The sequence below is a fragment of the Trachypithecus francoisi genome, unplaced genomic scaffold (genome assembly GCF_009764315.1).
Source record: "Trachypithecus francoisi isolate TF-2019V2 unplaced genomic scaffold, Tfra_2.0 Lachesis_group9, whole genome shotgun sequence".
Classification (NCBI taxonomy): Eukaryota; Metazoa; Chordata; class Mammalia; order Primates; family Cercopithecidae; genus Trachypithecus; species Trachypithecus francoisi.
Window position 1 is genome coordinate 75,935,346 of NW_022681474.1, and position 24,750 is coordinate 75,960,095.

At 34.6% G+C, this 24,750-nt stretch overlaps 1 protein-coding gene across 2 annotated transcripts in view; it reads right to left on the minus strand.

The window, feature by feature from the left end:
- Positions 1-9,008: 9,008 nt before the first annotated feature.
- The window catches only part of UBE2D1 (ubiquitin conjugating enzyme E2 D1), a 35,101-nt gene continuing 19,359 nt past the window's right edge, over positions 9,009-24,750 (minus strand). The window contains exons 2-7 of one of the 2 annotated variants that reach the window (XM_033209969.1): positions 17,148-17,211; positions 17,023-17,054; positions 14,869-14,946; positions 13,730-13,835; positions 10,577-10,670; positions 9,009-9,884 (exon numbers count right to left, since the gene is read on the minus strand). In XM_033209969.1, coding sequence (XP_033065860.1) covers positions 9,839-9,884; positions 10,577-10,670; positions 13,730-13,835; positions 14,869-14,946; positions 17,023-17,054; positions 17,148-17,211 — 420 coding nt within the window. In that variant the 3' untranslated portion in view covers positions 9,009-9,838. The remainder of the gene's footprint in view (positions 9,885-10,576; positions 10,671-13,729; positions 13,836-14,868; positions 14,947-17,022; positions 17,055-17,147; positions 17,212-24,750) is intronic. The other variant, XM_033209970.1, reaches the window with a different exon arrangement.

Sequence of the window (24,750 nt, forward strand, 5' to 3'; positions counted from 1 at the left end):
AACCCCAATGATTTACAACTTCTCTTCTCCCTGCAGCACTTATTGATTTGGATGTGGCTAAAGGCTGAGGATTCAAGCTTGATCCCTTATTATTCTTCATGACAGAAGAACCAGTAGAAGTTTGGTGGTTGCATATAGCAAATGTAACATAGTTACATATTTGAAGGACTTTAGAGATAGCGGGTTTCTTGCTCAAGATGTTTGCCAAAGTCTGAGTCTCCCAGGAGCAACAGGCCTAAACCTAAAACTGTGAATCAAAAGGACTGAAAAGCAAGGTGGAATTTCCTATAGCCTGTCTGTGCTGAGGGACAAAGACAGTCGAAGAGGGTTATGCACTAAGAACAAAGATAAACTAGACACAGTTTGGGTCTAAATAAAACTGCAAGCCAGCCTCAACTAAGCAAAGGCCCTGACTGCATTAAGGTGGTCATCTTCACACTCTATTTGACTAGCAGAGCACATGATGAAACCTCTTTGGTGGAAGAAAACATCATGAGTCTTCACAGCTTTTTTTGCACAATGTCTGGCATTCAATAAAAGCAGAGCCACAGGTAACTCAGATACTAGAGTTAGCAAAGACTTTTAAATAACTGTGATTAAGAACTTCAAAAACTAGAGAAAAATATGGAAAAAAATAAAACAATTTAGGAACTCATCAAAAAAACTAAAATATGTTTAAAAAATCAAATGGTAACTTAGAACCGAAAAATAAACCTAGTATTAACCACAATGTCTGAAATGGAGTTGATGGGTTTAAAAGCATATTGAAAACAGCACGAAATAGGATTAAGGCTGGAAAAAAGGTCAATACAAAACTGATGCACAGAAGGACAAAGGGGAAAAAAGGAAAACACAGAAAAGAGGTTTGAAAACATGTTGGATGCAGTCAAAAGATCAAATATATATTTTTTATACTGGGGTTCTAAAGGGGAGAAATAGAATGGGACAGAAGCAATATTCCGTAAAATAATGGCTGAGATTTTCTAGAACTGATGAAAATATATCAACCCACAGATTCAAGAAGCTCTGTGAACCTCAAGCAGGATAAAGACAAAGAAAACTACACCTTGTAACACCATTGGAAAACTGACGAAAATAAGATAATCTTAAAAGCAGTCAGAGAAAATAGGCGTATTACTTTTTAAAAAGCAGTAAGACTAATAAGGCCAGGCGCAGTGGCTCACACCTGTAATCCCAGCGCTTTGGGAGGCCAAGGCCAAGGATCACTTGAGGTCAGGAGCTTGAGACCAGCCTGGCCAATATGGTGAAACCCCTTCTCTATTAAAAATACAAAAATTAGCAGGGCGTGATGGCAGGCACCTCTAGTCACAGCTACTCAGGAGGCTGAGGCAGGAGAATCGCTTGAACCCAGGAGGTGGAGGTTGCAGTGAGCCGAGATCACACTACTACACTCCAGCCTGGGTAACACAGCAAGACTCCGTCTCAAGAAAAAAAGAAGAAAAAAAAAAAGACTAATAATAGCTGACCTCTCAATAAATTATGGAATCCAGAACACAATGGAATGACATCTTTAAATTGCTGAAAGAAAATACCCATCTAGAATTCTATTCCCAGTAAAAATACCCTGTAAAAATGAAGGCAAAATAAAAACATTTTCAGAAAAGCAAAACCAAGCAGAGTATTTGTCACTAGAAGACGTACACTAAACGAAATTCTAAAGGGAGTTCTTTAGTTAAAAGGTAAATGATCCCAGAATGAAACAGGAAAGCAATGAATACTGGAAAAAGTAAAATCGGAATTAGGTATAATGATACTGACCTACAAAACATCAGTGTCTTGTGGAATTTACCATATATATCAAATTAAAATACATGACAATAATAATAAAGGAAAAGGTGGGAAAGAGACAATGGAATCCAGGTGGTCTAAGGTTTTCACATTACAGGGAAAATGGTACAAGTAATAATTTATATTAAACTATAATCAGAGATAGATCTTTTAATTTAGAGTAATCACATGCACAAAGAATGTCTAACAAGTTATCAGAGGGAAAGAAAATGACACTGTTATAAAAACTGAATAACCCAAAAGAAAGCAAAAAGAAAGGGGAAAAAAATAAAACATGGTTAAGAAGAAAAAAAAAAACAAAAATGGGAACATAGTTGGTATAAATCCAACTATATCAGTAATTCCTTTAAATGCAAAAGAGTGAAATTCTCTAATTGAAATACTAAAATGGTCAGATTGGATAAAAACCAAATTAAATAGAACCCAACTTTGAAATGAGTACTGGAGACACACATTTAAAAAGGGACAAAGGAAGGTCAAAAATTAAAGAGTAGAAAAAGATATACACTGCAAATACTAGCCAAAAGAAACCATACTAATATTAGATAAAGTGGAGTTTAAGGCAAAAGCATTAATACAGATAGAGATGTTTCTTAATGTGATATCACAATTGTGTGTGTGTGTGTAAGAGATAGTATCCAAAAATATGATTTCAAAATATATAAGGTAAACATAAAACAGACAATTTCACAATCATAATGGGAAACCTTTTAACATATCTCCCTTAATGGCTGTGAGAATAAGCAAATAAAAATTATAAACACAATTAACAAACGATCTAATTAGCACATATAAACACTGAATCTAATAATAAAAATTCATATTCTTTTCAAATGCATATGATACATTTATCATAATTTCCATATGCTGGGCCATGAAGCAAGCTTCAGCAGATTTCAAAGAATTGAAACTATTCATATTATGTTTTCTGGCCACGGAGAAATTAAGATAGAAATCAATAGCAAAAATTTAACTTAAAAAAAAAAAAGCCTAATTGCCTGGAAATAAAACAATACATCCTTATATATAACTCGTAAGTGAATAAAAAAATCAAAACAAGAATTAGAAAATATTTTGGCCGGGCGCGGTGGCTCAAGCCTGTAATCCCAGCACTTTGGGAGGCCGAGACGGGTGGATCACGAGGTCAGGAGATCGAGACCATCCTGACTAACCCAGTGAAACCCCGTCTCTACTAAAAAAATACAAAAAACTAGCCGGGCGAGGTGGCGGGCGCCTGTAGTCCCAGCTGCTCTGGAGGCTGAGGCAGGAGAACGGCATGAACCGGGAGGCGGAGCTTGCAGTGAGCTGAGATCCGGCCACTGCACTCCAGCCTGGGCGACAGAGCGAGACTCCGTCTCAAAAAAAAAAAAAAAAAGAAAAAAGAAAATATTTTTAACTGAATGGCAATGTAGATACAATATTTCAAAACTTGTAGGATGCAGTTAAAGTGGTACTTACGGGGAAACATAGTTTTAAATACATATCTCAGAAAAGAGGGAAGGTTTTTAAAAATTGTTTCAATCTCAAGAAGCTACAAAAAATGAATCAAAATAAAAAACTAAAGAAAATATAAATAAATAATATAAATCAGTGAAACGGAAAACAAATGTAAAAAGAAATTTTAAAAAATAAAATACTGATTCTCTGAAAGATTAATAAAGTTGATAGTCTTCTAGCAAGACTCACCAAGGAAAAAAACTGTGAGGAGATATGTATGACTACAGATACATATTACCTTCAAAAAGACGAGGATATCATGAACAACTCTATGCCAAATAGATAAACGATTTAGATAAAATGCACAAATTCTTTGAAAAACACAAAACCAAGTAACAAAAAATATATCTAGTCCATATATAAAGAAAATATAATTTATTATTAAAATCTTCCCATAACCACCACCACAACAAAAAAAACTCTAGACATTATGCCTTCAGAATATTCTTCAAAATATTTAAGGAAAAAATACACAAATCTTATACAAACTCTTCCAGAGAACAAAGGAAACGTTTCTTCATTCTTTTTATGAGCCCAGCATAACTTGAGGTATGAAAGCTGACAAAGATATTCACTAAAGGAAATTATGGACCAATTTCTCTCATGAACACAGTTGCAAAAATCCTAAAAAAAATTGCAAATAGAATCTAGTGGTTTGTAAGGAAAATAAATACATCTCAAAGTGGGTTTCTATCCAGAAATGTAAGGATAATTTAACATGTGAACATCAATTTGTGTAATTCACCACACGACATTAATCAAAGAAAAGGATAAACATCACAATAATCTTGATAAATGAAGAAAAAGTATTAAATTCAACTCATAACTCAGTAGTAATAAAAATGCTTTAAGAACTAGGAATAGAAAACTTCCTTGATATGAAAGAAACACCATTGTTAATATTGACATATAAGAGCTTTCCCTTGGAAATCAAGAAAGGATGCTTGCTATTACTATTTCTATTCAGCATGATATTGGAGCTCAGGCTAAGGCAACAAAAGGAAAAAAAAGAAATGTGGCATATAGATTTGAATAAAATCATCTCTATCTGCAGGTGACATGATTATAAGTAAGTATAGAAAACTTTAGAATTGTACAAACTTCAAAGGAAATTTAGCAACGTTGCAGGATATAAGTTGAATATTATAAATTGCTTTTCTATAAAGAATATAAATATATGAAATGAAAAATAACTTTATAATAGGTTTTAAAAACTTGATACATAGAAATGAATCCAATGAAAAATGTGCAAGACCTCTATACAGAGAATTACAAAACAATTACCCTATAAAAACACTTAGACAATTAGAAATTAAAGACCACCTAAGTACATTGAGTGATTCATGTACATTGTAATGACCAGTCAACAAGACATATTAGTGACCCCAAATTGTTTTCCAAGGAAAAGTAAGGGTCTATGTCCACTTTCCTTGAATTTGAGTGAGTTTGTGACTGTTTCGTCCAATGAACTACACACTGTCTGACTTCAAAGTCTAGATCACTTAAAAAGGCAGCTTACTGTAACCTCATTCTCTTGGAACACTTACCTCCAACTGCTCCCTCTTGGAAGTGGGCAGCCATGTTGTGCAAAGATCAAACCACTTAGGCCCTTAATAAGTGACCTAGAATGTAATACCTGTCCTGGTGCCAACGTATGAGTGGAGAAACCTCCAAATGCTTCCAGCCTCAAGTCATCTGAGTCATCCTGAGCTAAGACCCTAAGTACCATGGAGTAGACCGGCCATCCCTCCCGTGCCTTATCCCAATTCCTGACCCAACAGAATCCATGTGCATAAAGAAATGGTTGTTCTCTTACACTACTTAGCTTGGGGTGGTTTACTGTTCAGCAGTAGATAACCAGAACAAAAAAAGTCAACTTTACCAAAATTACTCTGCAGATTCAATAAATCCCAATTAAATCTCAGGACAAATGGCAAATCTGACCCTAAAATATATATGGAATTACGAGGGGCCTGAAGAGTCAAAACAGTACTGTAAAAAGAACGGAGTTGGAGGGCACACACTTCCCCATTTCAAAAGCTACTACAAAGTTACAGTAATCAAAACAGTGTCATACTGGGGCAAGGCATAGTGACTGATGGAATGGAACTGAGAGTCCAGAAATAAACCTCTATAGTCAGTTGGTTTTCAACAAGGGTACTAAGGCCATTCAAAGGGAAAGAAGAGTTTTTTCAACAAATTATACAGGCCTGATCTTTAGAATGGCCTGTTTACAAGATTCGCCCTTGGCTGACATCTAGAAACCTGGCTTCTGAAACCATCCCTGAGTGATAAGATGTGCTTGCTGTGCTAGCCTGACTAGACTTCTTAAATAAACAATATGATTTATGGTGAACACCTGCTTTCCTTCTAGGAGACTAGAATTTTGGAAAACAAAGGATGCTTACGTGATTAGCCCCCAGTAAAAACCCTGGACTTTTTGAGTTTCACACTGGCTTCCTTGAGCAGAAACACTATGCCCATGCTACTACTAGAGGAAGGCTTTACTCTTGTGGCCCCTGCAGGGAGAGCACAGGGAGCCTGCACATGGATTCCTCCAGACTGCCTGGTCTGTCTTTCCCCCTTACTGCCCCCACTGTGTATCCTTGCCAGGTGGCTGTAATAAATCTTAACTGTTGAGTATGATGATATATTGAGTCCTGTGCATTCTTCTATTGACATGCTGAATGTGTGGGACTGCCAAAACAAGTGTACCAAAAGTGCTAACACAAGTGGTGTCACAACTTCCCACAATATGTATATTGAGTTTATACTGAAATATTTCATATGCAACCCATAGTGATCTTTTGCACTCAAGAGATCTTAACAGTTTTTCCTGCGAAGTAAATTCTATGAGGAGAGTTCAGACCTTCAGCATATGCCAGTATAATAAAAGCAACCTCCTCATGAGAGAAGAAAGGCACATCTCTCCCTTGACAACAGTAGGACCTAAGAGAGTGCTAGCCAAGATTTTAGAGAAATGTTTCTTATTACACAAAATACCCCCCAACACTAATACTCTCAGGTAAATTTTCTCTCTTCCTATTAGTTCAGTTCATTTACAGGTTAAAGCCACATTCTTACATATAACAGGATAATGGGACCAGAAATGTAAATGTAACAAAATACAAATAAGGATATAACATCTATTAGGCTGTCACCAGGACACTATCAGCTGTCTACAAATTTTCAGTTATCATCACTACTGAAAAAAGCTAGGGAAAACGTATTAATTACACAGTTTAAGAAGAGCTTGCAGACACATTACTAAGTTCAAAAAGAGAGTAGAAATGACTAGTTATCTACACATAGAAACTTTTATAAGTGAAATTAGATGAGACGCTACCTGCTGCCCTATTTGTGCAACACTACCATCAGAACGATGAAAGAGAGGCATTATAGGATATAAGACCTTTCATAAATAGTCTGCATTACATTTTGCAGCTATTAAATTGTGATTAAGCCTCTGCTTTAAAAAAAAAAAAGTGAAAGCCCTACTTTACAGCTGAAAATAAAACTAATTTTTAATCAGATTTTTTATTGTATTAATAATCACTTAAAAGACTGAAACAAAGATAAACAGTACTTTCAACAATTTGAATACAATGAGGCTCCGTTTTTATGGCCATGGCTAAAGCACTGATCACATCTTTCATGGCTGGTCCTAGGAAGATAGAGTAACAGGACTGATGATTCTACTGCAGAACTCAAATTTTAAAGCATTATCAAGTGGGCTGGGCTTTTGTGCAGTTCAAAATAACTACCAGGAAACAGACATGATACAGTCTCTATCACCAATAATCTCTTTTAATTTGGGAGGAAAATTAATTTCCTTAATCTCTCCATTTGAAAAATACAGAACTGTGGGAGAGCAGGATGTTGACAAACGTCAACGACTGAATCATTAGATAGATCACAATGATAAGAAAAATTTAAAACTACAATGTATTATTTTTATTTCTTACGAAAAGTAACTTTTGAGTATTAGCTCTTAGAGTTGTCCTTGATATGTAGTTCATTTATAATTTTTAATTTTCCCTATCAGAGTTTTAAGAGGAGTGAAACAGGGAAATAATGCAAAAATGAATAATTAAATGCGGTTGACAGAGGCATATATGTAAAGCTTGTGCTTCAGGAATCATATGCTTTTGAGATAGGTGGAGGATGGTGGTGAGGCTGCCCTTACAACCCATATCACTGATGTGGGTAACTGCTGTAAATGGCAGTTATAAGTGTTCAGAATCCAATTTGAACATGGTTTTCAACTATGCAACTTCAAGAGGTAGGATCCTAAATCCCCAAAAGACTACCCATTTATCTCAGTCCAAGAAGTCCTTAAATTAATGCTTAATCCACAAAAAGGCCCTGGCTTTTAATCTATAGTTTTAAAAGGTAACCAATGTTCTCCTTTTTAGAGTTAAGCAAAAATAATATACCCAAAATGGTGATCTGACTGATCATGACGCCACTATGGAACTCAGGGTTTTTAGCTAATTATGAGAACTTCTGCTTACTCCTCAAATCTAGTACAATCCAGATGTAAGCAAAGGCAAACGAGTTAGGCAAGTTTCAAAAACTTTAATAAAGAAAAAAAGAAGACACTTCCAAAAATAAATGCCACACAAATGAAAGTTGTTTTTTGTTGTTGTTGTTTAAAATGAAGATATTGAAGAAACAAAACCCTTTATCAAAATATACTAAATACTTAAATCTAATGATGTTGAGTGTTCAAATTCAGGGCAAATGTAGCTTATAATAATATAGCTAAGTATAAGTTTTCATGATATGGCTGTTTTAAGACATCATTTTATAGATTTACTTTTTAAGCCTATATTTTCTTAAACATCCATTTCACAATTCATTTAAGTATTTTATATTCATTTATAAAAACACATATTTTCTAACAATAGGTTATTTTGTGCTTAGTAATAATTAACCATGACAAAATACTCAAGTGATTTAAATGCTTTGCTAATGACTACACCCATCACATATTCTTACACACTTCTACAGCTACTGCAATAATCAGAAGGGCTACAACTGTTCTTCAAAATGACACTCACTCAAGGTTGACAAGCATGCTAAACATTAAAGAGATGTATTTTTTCCCCAAGTTAAAACATTAAGACGTTCTAGTTTTCTTTAAAATCTATAAAGATAACCTGCTTATTTAAATCACTTTTCGATGGCAACTTATAAAAACAGAGGGAGGCATAATTTTAGAACTTCCTCTGTAACTTCTATAGCTAAAAAAAAAAAAGTTTTTCAAATTGTGATGGCATTAAATTCCATTTTAGAAATTCTAGATTTTAAAATGTTAAGAAATGTAATGTCAGTTACATCGAGGTGGGGGCATTTTAATGAATTAATCTAGTGACTGTGCAGGTCTATAAAGACCTTTCTTTAGGATGGGTGATACTGCCTTATACTCATTTCAGTACTTTTAACAAATAATCCATTTAGATATAATCCAAGACAAACCCCAAATTACTCTAAATTCTCCTCTACAGCAAGGGATCAATATATATCATCTTACAGACTGACCATTTGGTAAAGAGATACTAACCTAAAACAATAAAATGTATATAACTAATGGTGACTAATGGCAAACAAAATTTCACAATTTGGCAGTAATTTTCATGCAAAATTTTAGAGTTTTGACCCTTACTTATATTTTTATTTTTTTAAGTAATCAAGACAAATAGTAGAAAAAGCATTTTATTTATATGGAAAAAGCTACAGTAAGATCTGTAAAAGGTGTCAATATAATATTGCCTATACAGGAAAAAATTCAAATGTGAATAGCAACAAATAAAAGTTACACATCTTCCTACTTAGCAGTGCAATTAATTCACATTGCAATAAAGTTAAGTCAAGTATAACAAAATCAAAACAAGTGTTTCTCCATAATCAGTATGCTGAGAATTACAGTGTAAAGATCATTTCAGATTTAAGAAATCTGCAATCAATCTACAGAATATCCTAAGACAAGGGAGACACAGTTAATTCACTTAATTATCAGCCATTGGGGTTTTTCAATACTGTTCACAGGAAAAAAGTAATGAGTCGACGTACATGTAAATAGAATATATTTAGTCTATACAGTAAAAAAATACAAATTATAAAGTGAGCTAACAAAGAATGAAATCTGAATACAGATTTATAAAACTGACATCTTAGACAACACATACAGTATTTCTCATGTAAAAACATCTAGTTTCAGCAAAAAATAATTTGGTTGCTTTTCAGCTGCACTGTAGATCTTGTAAGCTGAAGATGCAGATGTCCAAGTGTCTTTAAAACCATAATAAATGTCTTTCTCAATGCATACAAAATGATAAATGCTCTCATCACAGTCTTAAGGGTATTTTTGGAAGTTTGTTTTGTCTTGCTTCAGAAACACATTTAAAATGGGTAAAAATCAAATGGTTTCATGGTACAATGAAACAGTAAACAGTGCTCAATTTACTGCTAATGTTGAAAAAAACCTAGATTTTACAGTACTCTGGTATATATGAAAATGTTTTTGATTTTACATTGCATATTTCTGAGTCCATTCTCTTGCATGTCTGTTGTATCTGTAAATATACAAAAAGGATATAGTAAAAACATACAAAATATTTCAGAAGCATCTATCTATATAAAACTATATATTCTACCTTCTTATACGTAATTGTAATAATCACACATATATTAATTATTGGGTCAATGTGACTTAGGTTCACGCAGAAATAAAACAGGAAAAATATTTTTTAACTCATGGATTTCTCTGCAACCTATATGAAAATGTATCCAACTATACAAAAATCAAAATACAGAAACCAGCTTCTGACAGAAATTTACAAAAGCCAATACTAAAGGAGCATTATCTACAAATTGCAAATAAACCTACAGTACTAGCAAGATGAAGCAGTTTGAGAATTAGGTCAGTCTGGATGGCCATAGAAGTCCTCTTCCTTGGAGAAGATAATACATATTTAATACTTTCCAATGATTAAATTCTTTCATTTTTAATTTACCACCTAGAATATAAATACCTATTTTTCAAATACAGAGTATATACTACTGAACAGTAAGTGGGAAGGAACAAGATTTACTGTAAAAGGTTTAACAGAGTTCTAAAAGAAAGGTTTACTCCATTGGAAAAAGATAAACAATATACACATAACAACCGTAATTAAATTTACTCAAAACATATTGATAACATTCATGTTTTAGCATACTATATAGGAATGTATCCACACAGAAACTAAGATAAGTAAACACTTACTTTTCTTTGTCTGATTTATAGATTTGTGCAATATCTGGTACTAAGGGGTCATCTGGATTAGGATCACAAAGTAGAGAACATATGGACAATAAAACTAGATTTAAAAGAGAACATCATATTAGACAATAACCCTCCTACTTCATACAAATTACATATGTAAAAATAATTTTAGTGAATATAGATACTGTACTTACGAAAAAAATAAAACGAACACATCAAATTACATTTTATTCTACTTTGGTTGACAGCAAATTGATCTTTAATCTTTAAAGTTATAAAATTACCGTAGGATGCTTAAAATACAAAATTATTTTAGCTTTTGAAGTTTTAAATTCTATCTGAGTACCCATTTATTTAAAAAAATGTGAGCCTCCAAAGTAGCTATTAGCAACCTTTTAACTTGAGAGTTCTCTACAGAACAACCAAATTACAGTTAATAGTCCAAACCATTTTGAATACTGTGCTCATACACTCTTTTACATTGGCTTAGAGCTATAGTCTGTCTATAAAGAAGAAAAATTTGTAAAATTTTTTTCAATGAATCTTTACTTCATGTACTTTATTCATATTGCATGCATTTAAAAATAATGTGAACAGCTATCTTTACATAGCTTGCATATTTTAAAATAGAAATGAAAATTGAAAAAGGAGTTGTTACTCCAGTATGTCAAAATCCTAATGCAAATAGGTATACAAAAACACACACACACACACACACACACACACACGATCTAATTATCTGAAATAAGAGGGAACAAGGACTCTGGTTCCTCAATTGTCTGCTTCAATTGCATGCCACCACTTCGGAGGAGGTTCATGGAACCTCTGGACCAACCTCCCATTTCCACTTGCCCCCACCCCACAGCGTTTCCTTTCTATTTTCCTACTCTTTCAAGTCCAAAGGTGGATTTATAGAGCAGAGTTGACTCTTACAATGACAAGCAAAGGGGGGATGTTATGAACTAAAGAAAAAATTAATATTTTATTCATCTTTCTTATCTTCTATCTGCCCAATGAAACTTAAAGCCTTGTATATTAAACCAACAGGGTAGATTTTCAGGGCTAACTTACAGCCCCAGAATGCTTCCAGACTAACCTCATGATAAAAAGCAAAAGAAGACATTTAAAATATGGAAAAGCTCCAGGCATGGTGGCATGTGCCTATAATGCCAACTACTTGGGAGGCTGAGGCTGAAGGATCCTTGAGCTTAGGAATTCGAGACCAGCCTGGGCAACACAGCAACTCCATCTCAAAAATAATAATAATAATAATAATAAGCTGGGCAATGTGGCTCACACCTATAATACCAGCACTTTAGGAGACCAAGGCAGGGGGATCACTTGAGGCCAGTAGTTTGAGACCAGCCTGGGCAACACAGCAAGACTCTGTCTATATTTAATTAAAAAAAAAAAATCTTTTAAGATAAACAAATTAAACATTTAAAAAATATATATATAGAAAAGTAAAACATATACAAACAAATGAGCAAGGTATGATCTATCTTATAAAAAAGTAAGCAAGAAGGAAGTTCCTCCTCTGCTCACCCCTACTGCCAGGAGCCATTTGCCCCAATTTCACTATCATGCACACAAACAATGTCTATCCCTTAAGGTAAAGAAAACGGTAACAGTTAACATTCATGTAAGTGCCCACTATGTATTAGGTACATAGCAACCCTATATGGTAACACTGTAAGAATTCCCATTTTTACTTACAAGGAAACTGAGGCTGTTTCATTTCTCACAGGATGGTTTCCAGAATCTAACACTACTGATTCTTTATTAAAAGCTACCAATGTCAGAATATAAGTACTCAGTATCTGGCAGTTTGCCATTTCTTTTATATGTATAAGGACTTAGCGGTTTATGCCAAGTGAGATTCATTGTGTGACACCATTCCAGGAAACAGCATTTGGACTTGAATTACCCTTCAACACAGAATTTTTCATGTATCTAATGCATGACAGTTACACTGTGTGAAAGATTCTTAAAAGAATATGAGAATCTATATGAATACTGTAGATGAGCATCTGAGGTCAGAAAAACTACCATTCATAAATAATGGAACTGAAAGAGCTATTATTTATCTAATATTTGAAAGAGCTATGGCTGTGGATCCTGCTTCCTATAAACCTTATTACTTTTAAAAACATGTTGTATATTCAAGTAGCAATTATTAAAAATAAAAAATGAGTCCAGATTGCTTCCATAAATCCCTTCAAGGGAAACATTTTCTTCAATTTTATAAAAACGGAAAACTCGATGGTTACTTCAGTGCAGCTGCTTCTAACCTAAACAATATTTTCCAACTGTCAGGTTCTCTTCTTTTAGAGAAACAATATATAAATTAAGAGTGTTAGCACAGTAAGTAGTATTGGCTAATGAAATAAAATGGCTTCAGATGGCCTATGTATACACCTGATAATCCAGCAAAGAACATCTATACACCTGTAAAAGTTGAGAATCAGCACAGATCTTGTGTCAGTCACTATAATGACACTCCTGATGATGCAAAGTTTAGACTAACATGCTGTATGTATTGCATTATCCTACAGTGTGAAATGTCTTCCATTTTAAATCATTTATCAATCAAATCTGGTATTTTTTTCTTGGATGAAGCAAAACAGCTGTAAAGCTTTATTACTGTCAACATTTCCATTTAATGAATGGGACAACTAGTCCCAAAATCTTCCTTTTACTATCTCTTATTCTCTCTCTTTTTTTGCAGAGACAGGGTCTCCTATGTTGCCCAGGTCAGTCCTGAACTCCTGGGCTCAAGCAATCCTCCTACTTCAGCCTTCCAAAGTGTTAGAGTAACAGGCATGAGCCACAGTGCCTGGGTACTCTCTCTTTTTTAAAAGACAACACCCAAGCTAAAAGGATAAAATGTCAATAGGTTTATCCCCAAATTTCTAGCTCTGATATTTTAAGTTTTTTCTCATTTCATCATTTAGATTTGTCCATTCACACTCCCCTCAACCAAAGCTAACTGCCAAAAGCCAGAGTAACATAAGAGGGAAGAGAGCAAAACAAAATCAAAACCAGAGAAAGCACAGTTGATTGTTGTTTTAAAACTTTAGTCCACAGGTAATTCTGTTGTATTTTTCCTGTCTCACTGTTATCAACTGTTTTAAATCTGATCGATGAAATTACCTTTTGATACAGTCAGAGCTGGTGACCATTGTGACCTCAGAATATCGAGACAAATACTTCCATTACTGTTTATGTTTGGATGGTAAATTTTTGTTGTGAAAGCGATCTAAACATAAAACAAAACAACAAAATATGACAATCACCTTTGAATCAACTATGAATAAAACAGAACCAATTTGCTCTAGGGTAAAATATGTTCAACTTTACATAACGTTAGAGGAGAAAAGTCTTCAGCACAAATCAAATAATTATCTACTTTGTGCTACACATAGTTCTAGCTAGTTCCTTCTTTCCCCCTCCAAGGAACTGAAAAGTATTTTGGACAGTGTAATAAATAAGTCTCTAGTAGCTGGTATGACTGGTTGAGTAGCATCTAAAGTAATTAACCATGGCTTTCATCATACATAGAAGTAATCCCTTTCTTGATTTGACTATTGGTGATACCTGGAAGTAACACTTGGATCTAAAACCAGGGTGCTGACGCTGTTTCGGGGCAAAGTTGAGGGGTCTCAGCTAAGAAATCCATCAAGAACCCTAATTTTCCACAAGAGTTGTCATACCATTTCATAAATACAATGTTAATCTGTTTTTAACTATTTAAAATAATTATTTCCTGAGTGACAGAATCTGCTCATTTTTCCCCTCCCTGAAATCCCCATCATTTGTTTCCTCTTTAGAGCAAATCTAAATTTAACATGTGTTTCTCTCTCCTACCATACTAAATTAAGGGACTGTTTCATATTTACTTTTGGATTTCCCTAGTGTAGAAGAACATGGTAGGTACTCAGTGAATGTTTATTAAATACTTAAAAAAAAAAAAGACAAATAAGGATCAACTTTGGAAAGATAATCCCATGAATAGGAAGTCTGACTCTTAATCATAAAAATTTTCCAAACTACACGTATCCAATAAGAAGAGAAAGAAAAGCAAGGAATTAAATTTATAGCATGACAGATACTGACTTTCGTTTTATAGACTTAATAAAGTATTTCAATAAGAAATCAGATTTTAGATTCAGTATTTTTTATAAAACAGAAAATGCTAATCTCCCCCACAGTCTTTGACATACAAAATGAGCTCTAGATAAAGAGTAAAATCCCTCACATGGGAGTCACATCAATCATAAAAATAAAAATACCTTTGGTGGTTTAAAAGGATAATCTGTCGGGAAATGTACAGTGAGAAAGAAGACTCCACCTTGATATGCGCTATCAGGCTGAAATTACAAAAGATTTGCATCAGCATTTGATTACTATATTTATTTATAATGACAACGTTATTTCCCCCAAATATTATCAGTTTGAAAAAAATGCCATCATGTTTAAAATAATTTCATTAAATATTACCAGTTTGAAAAAAATGCAACCATTTTGTCATAAGTTCAAATCATTTACCTTGAGAATAGGTTTCTCTTTGCAGGTACGAAGGAGGATTTTCCAACAATTATGCCGACATCATAAAATTTAAAACAAAACAAAAACAGGACACACACAGTGGTGTGACTTGTCCAAACAAATCTGGTTATGAGTACAAATTGTTAAAGATCAGTATACACACAAGACTGCTGTGGGAACAGATCATTTTCTGCAGCTGTAATCAGTATTTTTTTGAAAAAGGCTTGAAGCTAGTAAAACTTAAGTTCTGATGTTCACTTAATGACCAAGAATGGAGATGAACGGAAGAGGCTGTCATGAAAAGAAAATGCTAAGGACCCTGCTACACAATTTATCTGCCAAATCTTCGTTTAGTAATTATTTATAAAATAATGTAGAGAAACCAAAAAAGTCCAAAACAAAATTATATATTCATGCTACTATGAAATTGGGAATCAACTTTACTAAAGAAATTTAGATTTAACCATGTTTCTTTATGGCCATTAGAAAATATAACATTACAAACAAAAAAAAATTTAAAAAAAGAAAAATGCTAGCAAAATATACCTAAAATTCTATTTTGATTCTTTCATATTTCATTAAATATATCATGTTATATCAGCATTCTGGCAATAACACCAAGACTTATTACTTCCTTAAGTTTCCACATATATGCTACAGGACTTTATAATAATTCTTACTATATATGTTGTTTAATTCTAGTTTATCAAAAATTGTAAGAAATACAGAAAACAAAGATAAATTACAATGATAGATATGGTCCAGTGTACTGTAGAGTAAATATTTACATTACCAAAGTAAGGGAGTTATGAATAACATAATTATAACCATTTGTTACATGTGATTCACCTAAAAAATATTTGTGAAAGGTCATAATTCAAAAGGTAAGGGTGGGCCTTTAAATGAGAGTATTTTGAAGGCTCTTAGTAACTAATTAAAAACAAACAGAAATAAATGGATTCTTATTGAAAGTTGTTATATAAATACATTGTATTTTACCTTTTTAAAAAACAAACTTAATAAAACAATAATTTGAGACAACTGCCCAGAGTACTGCTTTGAAATTCAGTAGTTTTGGTGTGTTTTAAAGTTAAACACAAGGCCATATGATTAAAAACTCTATAACTCACTAGATAAAGCTCTTTCAGGGGAGGGAGAAGAGAATGGTGTTCATGAAAACATGTTACTAATGTACTCTCACCCAGAAAGTAGATTTGAGCTGCCAGTGCTCATTCTTATGCAATCAGATTTTTGCTCATAGAAAGAAAAAGCCTGTTTGAAGTCTTAAAACTGCCTCTAAAGTATTGAAAGAAATAATTTAAACAAAAGTAATAACTACTGAGAGTAGCCAATTATCAAACAGTAGATAATTCTGTGTTTAGGACAATGCAACAAAATTAAAAGCAGCAAATTTATAAGGTGGCAAAGATAGACCCATTGTAATATTTTATTTATTATCTTTCACAAAAAAGAATAGCGATGAGACTTACGGCAAACTGACACTTGTTACTTGTAGCAATTCAATTATTGGCTTCATTAGTCTAATTTCTAATGTACCAAAACTGCGGATGTGAGAACGATTATGCTTAATTACAACTGACTCTCAGTGACTTTAAAAAGAAAAAAAAAAAAAGATAAACACACAGCCTGGTTTCGAGCTGTGGCAATCAATTATGTGCAATGATCTAGGATTCCACAAAGGAAAACATAACAGTGATCCAGGAAATATTTGCCACCAATGCTTTAGAAAATCATCGTAAATCCTTAATAATATTTTGCTTCCTAGGTGATTCAAAGTACAATATTCAACCTTCGTCACAAACATCTGATCAAAGGTGAAATGGCAAGAATGAAGTATGGCTGAGGGGGTTAATTTCATAGATATGAATCATACTTACAGGCCCCATAATAGTGGCTTGCCAGTGGAACACTGAAACAAACAAAGGAGTTTTGGAGTCATTAACAAATGTTCAAACCTACATTTTTAATGGTAGCATAATCCCAGAAATAGAGCAAAGCTTACAGTCATCTCCCACAGGTCCAGCTGAACAGTGAGCAGGGGGATCGCGCTGTAGATCACTTAATTCCTGAAGGAAAGCAAAAATATGTAAGGTTAATTCCTTCTTTTCCCATTGAAACAAGGGTAATGATCCATTAACATACAAACTATTAGCTTAGCTTTAAAAACATTTAAAGCAGTTCTATTCAAAATATAAAAACATAAACTGTACTTTGTCATTGACTGGTAGAAAGAATAAGGTACATGAGACAGCTTCAAACCTTGAAAAGATTAAATGGAATAAAATACTGTTTTTCTTTAACATCCCTAAGAGAAAAACTATTTAATGAGTACCTACTGTATGCAAGGTAATTTATGTAAGTGCTAGGTTGATAATATATCAGAAAACAGGTACTACTTTAACAGGTTACAATCTATTGAGGAAGCAAGAAGGCTCAGAAAGAATAATATTTAAGGATAACTTTTTTTTTTTGAGACAGGATCTCACTTTGTCGCCCACGATGCAGTGCCATGGCACAAGAGCTCACTGCAGCCTCAACCTCCTGGGCCCAAGTGATCCTCCCACCTCAGGCCCCTACCCCTACCCCCACCCCAAGCAGCTGGCACTACAGGCACGTGCCAGCACACCTAGCTAATTTTATTTGTAGAGATGGGGTCTTGCCATGTTGACCAGGTTGGTCTCTAACTCCTGGGCTCAAGTGATCCACCTGCCTCGGCCTCCCAAAGTATTGAATTACAGGCATGAGCCACTGCACCCAGCTCATTAAAGAACAACTTGAAATGGGAAATAAATGAGCAGAAGTCAGGCCATGTTTTAAAACTCAGAACATTGATTCATACCCTCTTTCCTGCCCTCAAAGCAGCAAAGATCACAGAAAAGACACAGCTTTAGAGTTCGCCCCATCCCTGGGTTGTAATCTCAGTTCTTTTGATTTTTCTTATTTTCTCTTTTTTGGATTTTTTTTTTTTTCTTTTTCTCTAACAGATATAATTCCAGTTCTAACAGATCTCACCCTTTGACCTTGTGGAAGTTACTTCACTTTTTTAGCCACAGTTTGGAAGAAACTGATCATCCCAAATAAGAAAGGTATACATTCAATATAAAGGACTATAACCGAAGACTTAATTTAGTTTGGAAGATCAATAATAATCTCTGAGGAAGTGACATTTAAGCTGAAATCTAAAGGATGAGTAGGAGTTACTTTTGGAGGAAAAGAGTGATGCTGGGAGGCAGAGTGGCAGAGGATGAGGCTGGAAAGGTAGGCAGAAGCCAGACAGGAAATAGAGTACCATATAGACCACATTAACGATGTGGTGTTTTATACCAAATGCATTGGGTGCGGGGTGAGGGAGGTTTTAAGAAGTGGCATGCTCCGATTTAATGGATGGTTCTGACTGGATTAGACAGGGGAAAGAGGAGAAGCTACAAGATTAGTTGCTACATAGGCAAGAAAAATGGGGGCTTAGATTGGAGAAGTGGCAACAAGATAGAAGTGGTAGATCTGAGATACTCTGAAGGGCCTATCTATCACAGGAGTTCATGAATTACATGTGCAGAGGAAGGAGAGAAGTCATAGATATGTATGATGAAGATTAGGGACAGCTAACATCTATTCAATGTCTCAGTCATTCTAACAATCCTCAGAGATAGGTGTTATTATGTTCCCCATTTTACAAGTGAAGAGTTAAGGTGACATACTTCACTGCATGCTTGAGTAATTACTATAGGGTGGAACTGGGATTCAAACCCAGGTAGGCGATTATCTCACATTTTAGTTCCACAAATGTACGAATATGGATGCCATTCACTGAGATGGAGAACAGAAGACAAACTGATCTGGAGAGTAGATATGTTGAATCTGTAATCCCTGTGATATGAAGAAACCATGTGGTTCAACATATAGGGGTGGACCTTAAAAAAGGCTAGAAATTGGAAAATCATTGCATATACCGGATATTTAAAACCATGAGAATGATATGAACATTTTTTTGTGGGAACACACAAAAATAAATATGCACTTAATCAAATCTAAGATGTCATCAACTGTACATCACATCCTTATTTTAAGTACCAATAATTAAGAAAAAATGCTGCCAATTTATTTTAAAACACCGTCAATTATAAAATGCATCCGCACTTTAGAAATGTTAAAATGTGAAAGACGTGCACCTTAGAATCACTGCAATAGGGTAACTATGGCAATGAGTTCAGTGCTCTAACAGAGACAAACAAGAAGCAGGGCGTGACAGGGAAAGGCCTTCCTAAGAAAGTGATACATGAGCTGAGTAACTGAGCCAAGTACAAACTCAGGTCTCCTTCCAAGCTCAATGTTCTTTTCCAGTATACCTTGGTACTTGCATTTTTGTTTTGCTGCCTTTTTTTTTTTTTTTTTTTATAGCTGGTACGGTGTTTCTCTTCCTTATAAGAATTAACTAACAGGGTTAGCTGCTTCTTTGGTCAATGTTAGAGTTAAGTAATAAGGGACTGACCAGGCTGACTCATGCCTGTAATTTCAGCTATTTGGGAGGCTGAGGCGGGAGGGTTGCTTGAACCCAGGAGTTCGAGGTTGCAGTAAACTATGATCGGGCCTCTGCACTCCAGCCTGGGTGACAGAGCAAGACCTCCTTTAAAAAAAAAAAAAAGAAAAGAAAAAGCAATAAGGAAATGGATTTCAGACTTTGACTTAACTATACTGGTTAAAAGCAGCAAGGCTTTGAAGTTCAAGTCTCGGTGCCACCACTCACGTCACACACGATCTTGGGAAAAATCTTTTTTTCCTCTCCAAAGCTCAGTTTTCAAGTGGCACTACCTCCATCCATAGTTTCTATGACAACCAAGTAAAATGATACATGTCAAGTGTACAGCACAGTCTCTGGCACATAGTAAGCATTCAAATAAAGGGAACTGACAACCTTCCAATTCTCTAGGAGCAGAATACAATTATTAAAATAGTTTAAATGACTGAGGGAGGAACAGTTCCCAAATCACAGCCCCATTTTAGAAGGGCTGTGCCTTATAACAGTTTTCTAATTTGGGCTTTAGGAAATTGCCTCTGTAATTATTCGTCATGTTGAATTTTCTAAACACTAGTGTAAATGGGGCTTCTTTGCCCTCATTTTAACTAGAAAACTAGTTAATCAGAAAATGACAGTCTCTGTAGTTTTAAAAAACTGTTAATGACTTGCATGTATATATTTTACAGAGATAATGTGTATGTGAATAAAGTATACATATGCACAAATACATATTGATTTTCTTCATTAACAAGAAATATCAAAACCTTGTTTTAGTTGGAACAGGCTTGAACCATATTCAAATTTCACATGTCAGACTGTTTTTCAAAACCCTTTAAAATATTATATTATATATAAAAGCAAAGATTATCTTGTTCTTGTTATTATTATTATTTTTGATGTACTAATTCTACCTCCTCTGTTAGAAGTTAAGGCTAAGGAAGAGAGAGAAAATCTAACACACACCTGAAAAGGTTCTCCAACTGTCACTTTATTACAGTTCATCCACATAGGAAAGAGGCAGCTGATAGTGTATCAAACATCCTTAATATTGACATGGATCATTATTTGTTACAAATAATTACAGTAATGCTTTGGGGAGGAGACTTACATAACCGAGACTTTTTAGGAGGGTCTAGATTCCTAATATTCTATCTCTTTGTCAATCCATGTGTCTGGAAATATGTCCTGTTATTTTTTCGGAAACACGTAACTGAAACTAGGATGCATATGTGCAGATAGAATGACCTACAGAAAACAAAAGGTACAACACATTCTCACTCTGGCCCACAAAAATATAGACCTTAAATTTGAAAAAAGAAAAATGACGATATGTTGGAAATTTTTGAGATGTGTTAATGAGGTGAAAATATAAAACAAACAGAAACTACAACTAGACAAACGAAAACCCCACTCTTTTTGCTTAGTCTATGCAGCAGCCAGTGTACTTTTAGATGACAGACAAAATCAAGGATCACTTTTGTTTGTTGAATTCTTTCTTTTGATTTAGATTACTCTAAGTTTTTCTGGAAATGCCTTACTGTCTGATTTACACTTTCTCTGCTATAACTGCCATTCTTAGTTATCTATCTAGTTTTAGCACCACTGCTACATATGGGGTATTAAAGATAATTTAATGATTTTTATATTATTCCAAAAGGATATGTTAGGATTAGTACTCTAATTCCTTGCCCTTCTCCCCTACTCACCATATAAGAATTAACACTGAATTAGACAACTCGCTCAAGACCATAGGAACCTCACAAGAGCCAGGGCTTAATTCCACATTCTTCACTCTAACAGAAGTCCCTCTTGAGAACAATTTATATACCCCAGAGTCACATTTCTTGAACATTTCTTCCTATTCCACCACTACCTAGAAATCTAAGATGAACCCTACAAATAGCCTCCCAATAACGATTTCGTAAGCCTCCCAGGCCTCCTGCCAAGAACTCTTCATGGCCATGCTTTTGTCTTTATCGTATGCTGGATCAAAAGATCTCAAAGACAAAAGATTTAAAAGCATTCAATATTTTCATTAAGTATTTTATTTACATATGTGTATTACAAAAGCAAAGCAATGATTTGTAGGAAAAAATAGAGAGAGCAATGTATAGTTAAGCACCCACAAGACCATACCTGGACCAAACCATTGTCAATTACAATACATCCATTCACAGCTTTGTTGGGAAATAAGTATGTCACTCACTGCTGGAGGGAGGGTAAGCTGACACAGAGTTTTGGAGGGAAATTTGGTAATAACTGCAAAAGTAGAAAATGCATATGGTCTCTGAGCCAGCAATTTCACCTCATAGAAATTACTGCCCAGGTAGCTAAAGATACATATATAAGGATATTTACTGCAGCAGCCTGTATAAGTATGAAAAACTGAAATAACCTAAAGATCCATCAATAAGAATGGCTTCATGAAATGATACAGCCATATTATGAAATACTGAGTAGCCATTTAAAAGAGTGAAACAGATCTATATATGTTGACATTGAAACATGTTAAGTGAATATAGTGATTAAATGAAAAACACAAGTTACAGGACAGTATGCCCATTATTATCTCATATATATAAACTCTAGATGCAAAAATAAATAAAGGATACACAACAAACTGTTAATGGAGTTATCTCTGGGAGATATGACTGGGTTGTTACTTCTTTATGTATTCTACACCATTTAATTTTTTATAATACTTTTGTAACTTTTTAAAGAAAAATAAAGATTTTCATTTAGGTTCTTAAGCATTTTAAAAGATAAAATACCCCACACTCTGAGAGAATGGAGGTAATAAATAAATACATAAATATAAAAAAAGAGATGAAATATCATGTTTTTTTCTCTACATATATATTAAGCATCTTCTATTTTCATTAAAAATGCTTTATAAGACAATGAAAGAAAGACTGAGGTACTGTCACAGATTGGAGGATAGTTACTAAGAAGACCCAACAATTAAATCCAGTGTGAGATCCCAGATTGGATTCTGTAACAGGAAAAAGGCATTAGTGAAAAAAAAACTGGTGAGATTTGAATTATGTGTGTAGTTAACAGCATGATACCAAGGTTGCTTTCCTTGTTTTGATAACTGCACAATGGTTATATAAGTTGTATTAGGGGAAATTAGGTTAAGGATATATATGAACCTTACTATTTTCACAACTTTTTGTAAGACAAAATTATTTCAAAATGTTAGAAGTAAAACTTCTTGGCCGGGCGCGGTGGCTCAAGCCTGTAATCCCAGCACTTTGGGAGGCCGAGACGGGCGGATCACGAGGTCAGGAGATCGAGACCATCCTGGCTAATACGGCGAAACCCCGTCTCTACTAAAAAATACAAAAAACTAGCCGGGCGACGAGGCGGGCGCCTGTAGTCCCAGCTACTCGGGAGGCTGAGACAGGAGAATGGCGTGTACCCGGGAGGCGGAGCTTGCAGTGAGCTGAGAGCCGGCCACTGCACTCCAGCCTGGGCGGCAGAGCAAGACTCCGTCTCAAAAAAAAAAAAAAGAAGTAAAACTTCTTATATACAATCCAAAACTTAATTCCCTACTCTCTTTCTCAAGCTTAATTATTTTCCTGTACTCCCCATGCCTGTTAATGGGACATAAGCTAACCAGTCATGAGGCCCAAAATCTCAGCACTGTTTTGACTTCCCTCTTTGTCTGTCCTTCGTTTTTAATCAGATGTAATATATATATATATATATATATTCTTCTTCTAAACCCATTATGTTGCTTACCACAGTTACCTCAAACATCAATTACAGTTCAATTGTAACTGCTTCCAATACTCTAGGCATTACTTGCAATAAAAAAAAATCTTCTAAAAGCACAGCTCCTTTTATTTCACTCTTCCACTTTACTTCAGTGGCTCCCCATTGCTTAGTAAAGACCAAATTCCCCCAGTGAACATCTTTTCATTATCTAGTCCCAAACCTACACTCTCATTTGGGTTCCCCTTCACAAACGTGCTCAGTGATTCTCCAAAGAACCCCCTTGGGTTTTCTAAAACACTTTCAGGAAGTCTATGAGATCAAAATTAATTTTATAATAAAACTCAGATGTTATCTGTCTTTTCATTCTCAGTATTTCATGAGTATATAGTAGAGTTTTCCAGAGGCTTAATGACATGTGGTATTTTAACAGATTAATGCATAAGCATATGTGAGAATCCAGCTGTCATCGGTAAGCTTGACTATAACGAGATATGAAAACACAAAACAATGCCACTCTACTTTTGTGCTTGGAAAATGTAGCTATTTTTCATAATAATGTTATTTGTATTAATGCAGTGGGTTTGTTATTCTTAAATTATTTACTAAATATTTAAAATGTTTTATTTTCTATTATTTATTTATTTATTTATTTAATTGAGAGACAGAGTCTTGCTCTTACTCCACGCCCAGGCTGGAGTACAGTGGTGCAGTCTCAGCTCACTGCAACCTCTGCCTCCCAGGTTCAAGTGATTCTCCTGTCTCAGTTTCCCAAGTAGCTGGGACTACAGGCATGCACCATCACGTCCAGCTAATTTTTGTATCTTTTAGTAGAGGCAGGGTTTCACTATATATTGGCTAAACTGGTCTCGGACTCCCGCCTCAGCCTCCCAAAGTGCTGGGATTACAGGTGTGAGCCACTGCGCCCGGCCAAATATTTAAAATGTTCTAATCTCTCATATGGTAAATAATAATATATATAAACCCACAGAAACAAAAAATTCTTTGGATTCTACAATACTTAATAATATAAAAGGTTAATTTGTTCAGTGACAACCAACAAAAAAAATTAAAGGGGTCCTGAGACCAAAAAGTTTAAGAACTGCAGGTATAACCTGACTACCTGGATGTTTCCTAGACACAGTTAAGTTTTCTGGCCTTTATAATTTTCCTTCTTCTAAAATAACCTTCCTTTCATCTCCCATGCTCAAATTTTACCTGCTTTCCTTAATGCTATCTTTTCAAAGTCCAATTACTAGCTGTGTGACCTTGGGCAATTTACTTAACCTCTTTGAGTCTCAAGTATGTCGTATGTAATATGGGGACATCTCTGGTTACCTTTAAGAACTGTACTGAGAACTAAAATTTCATA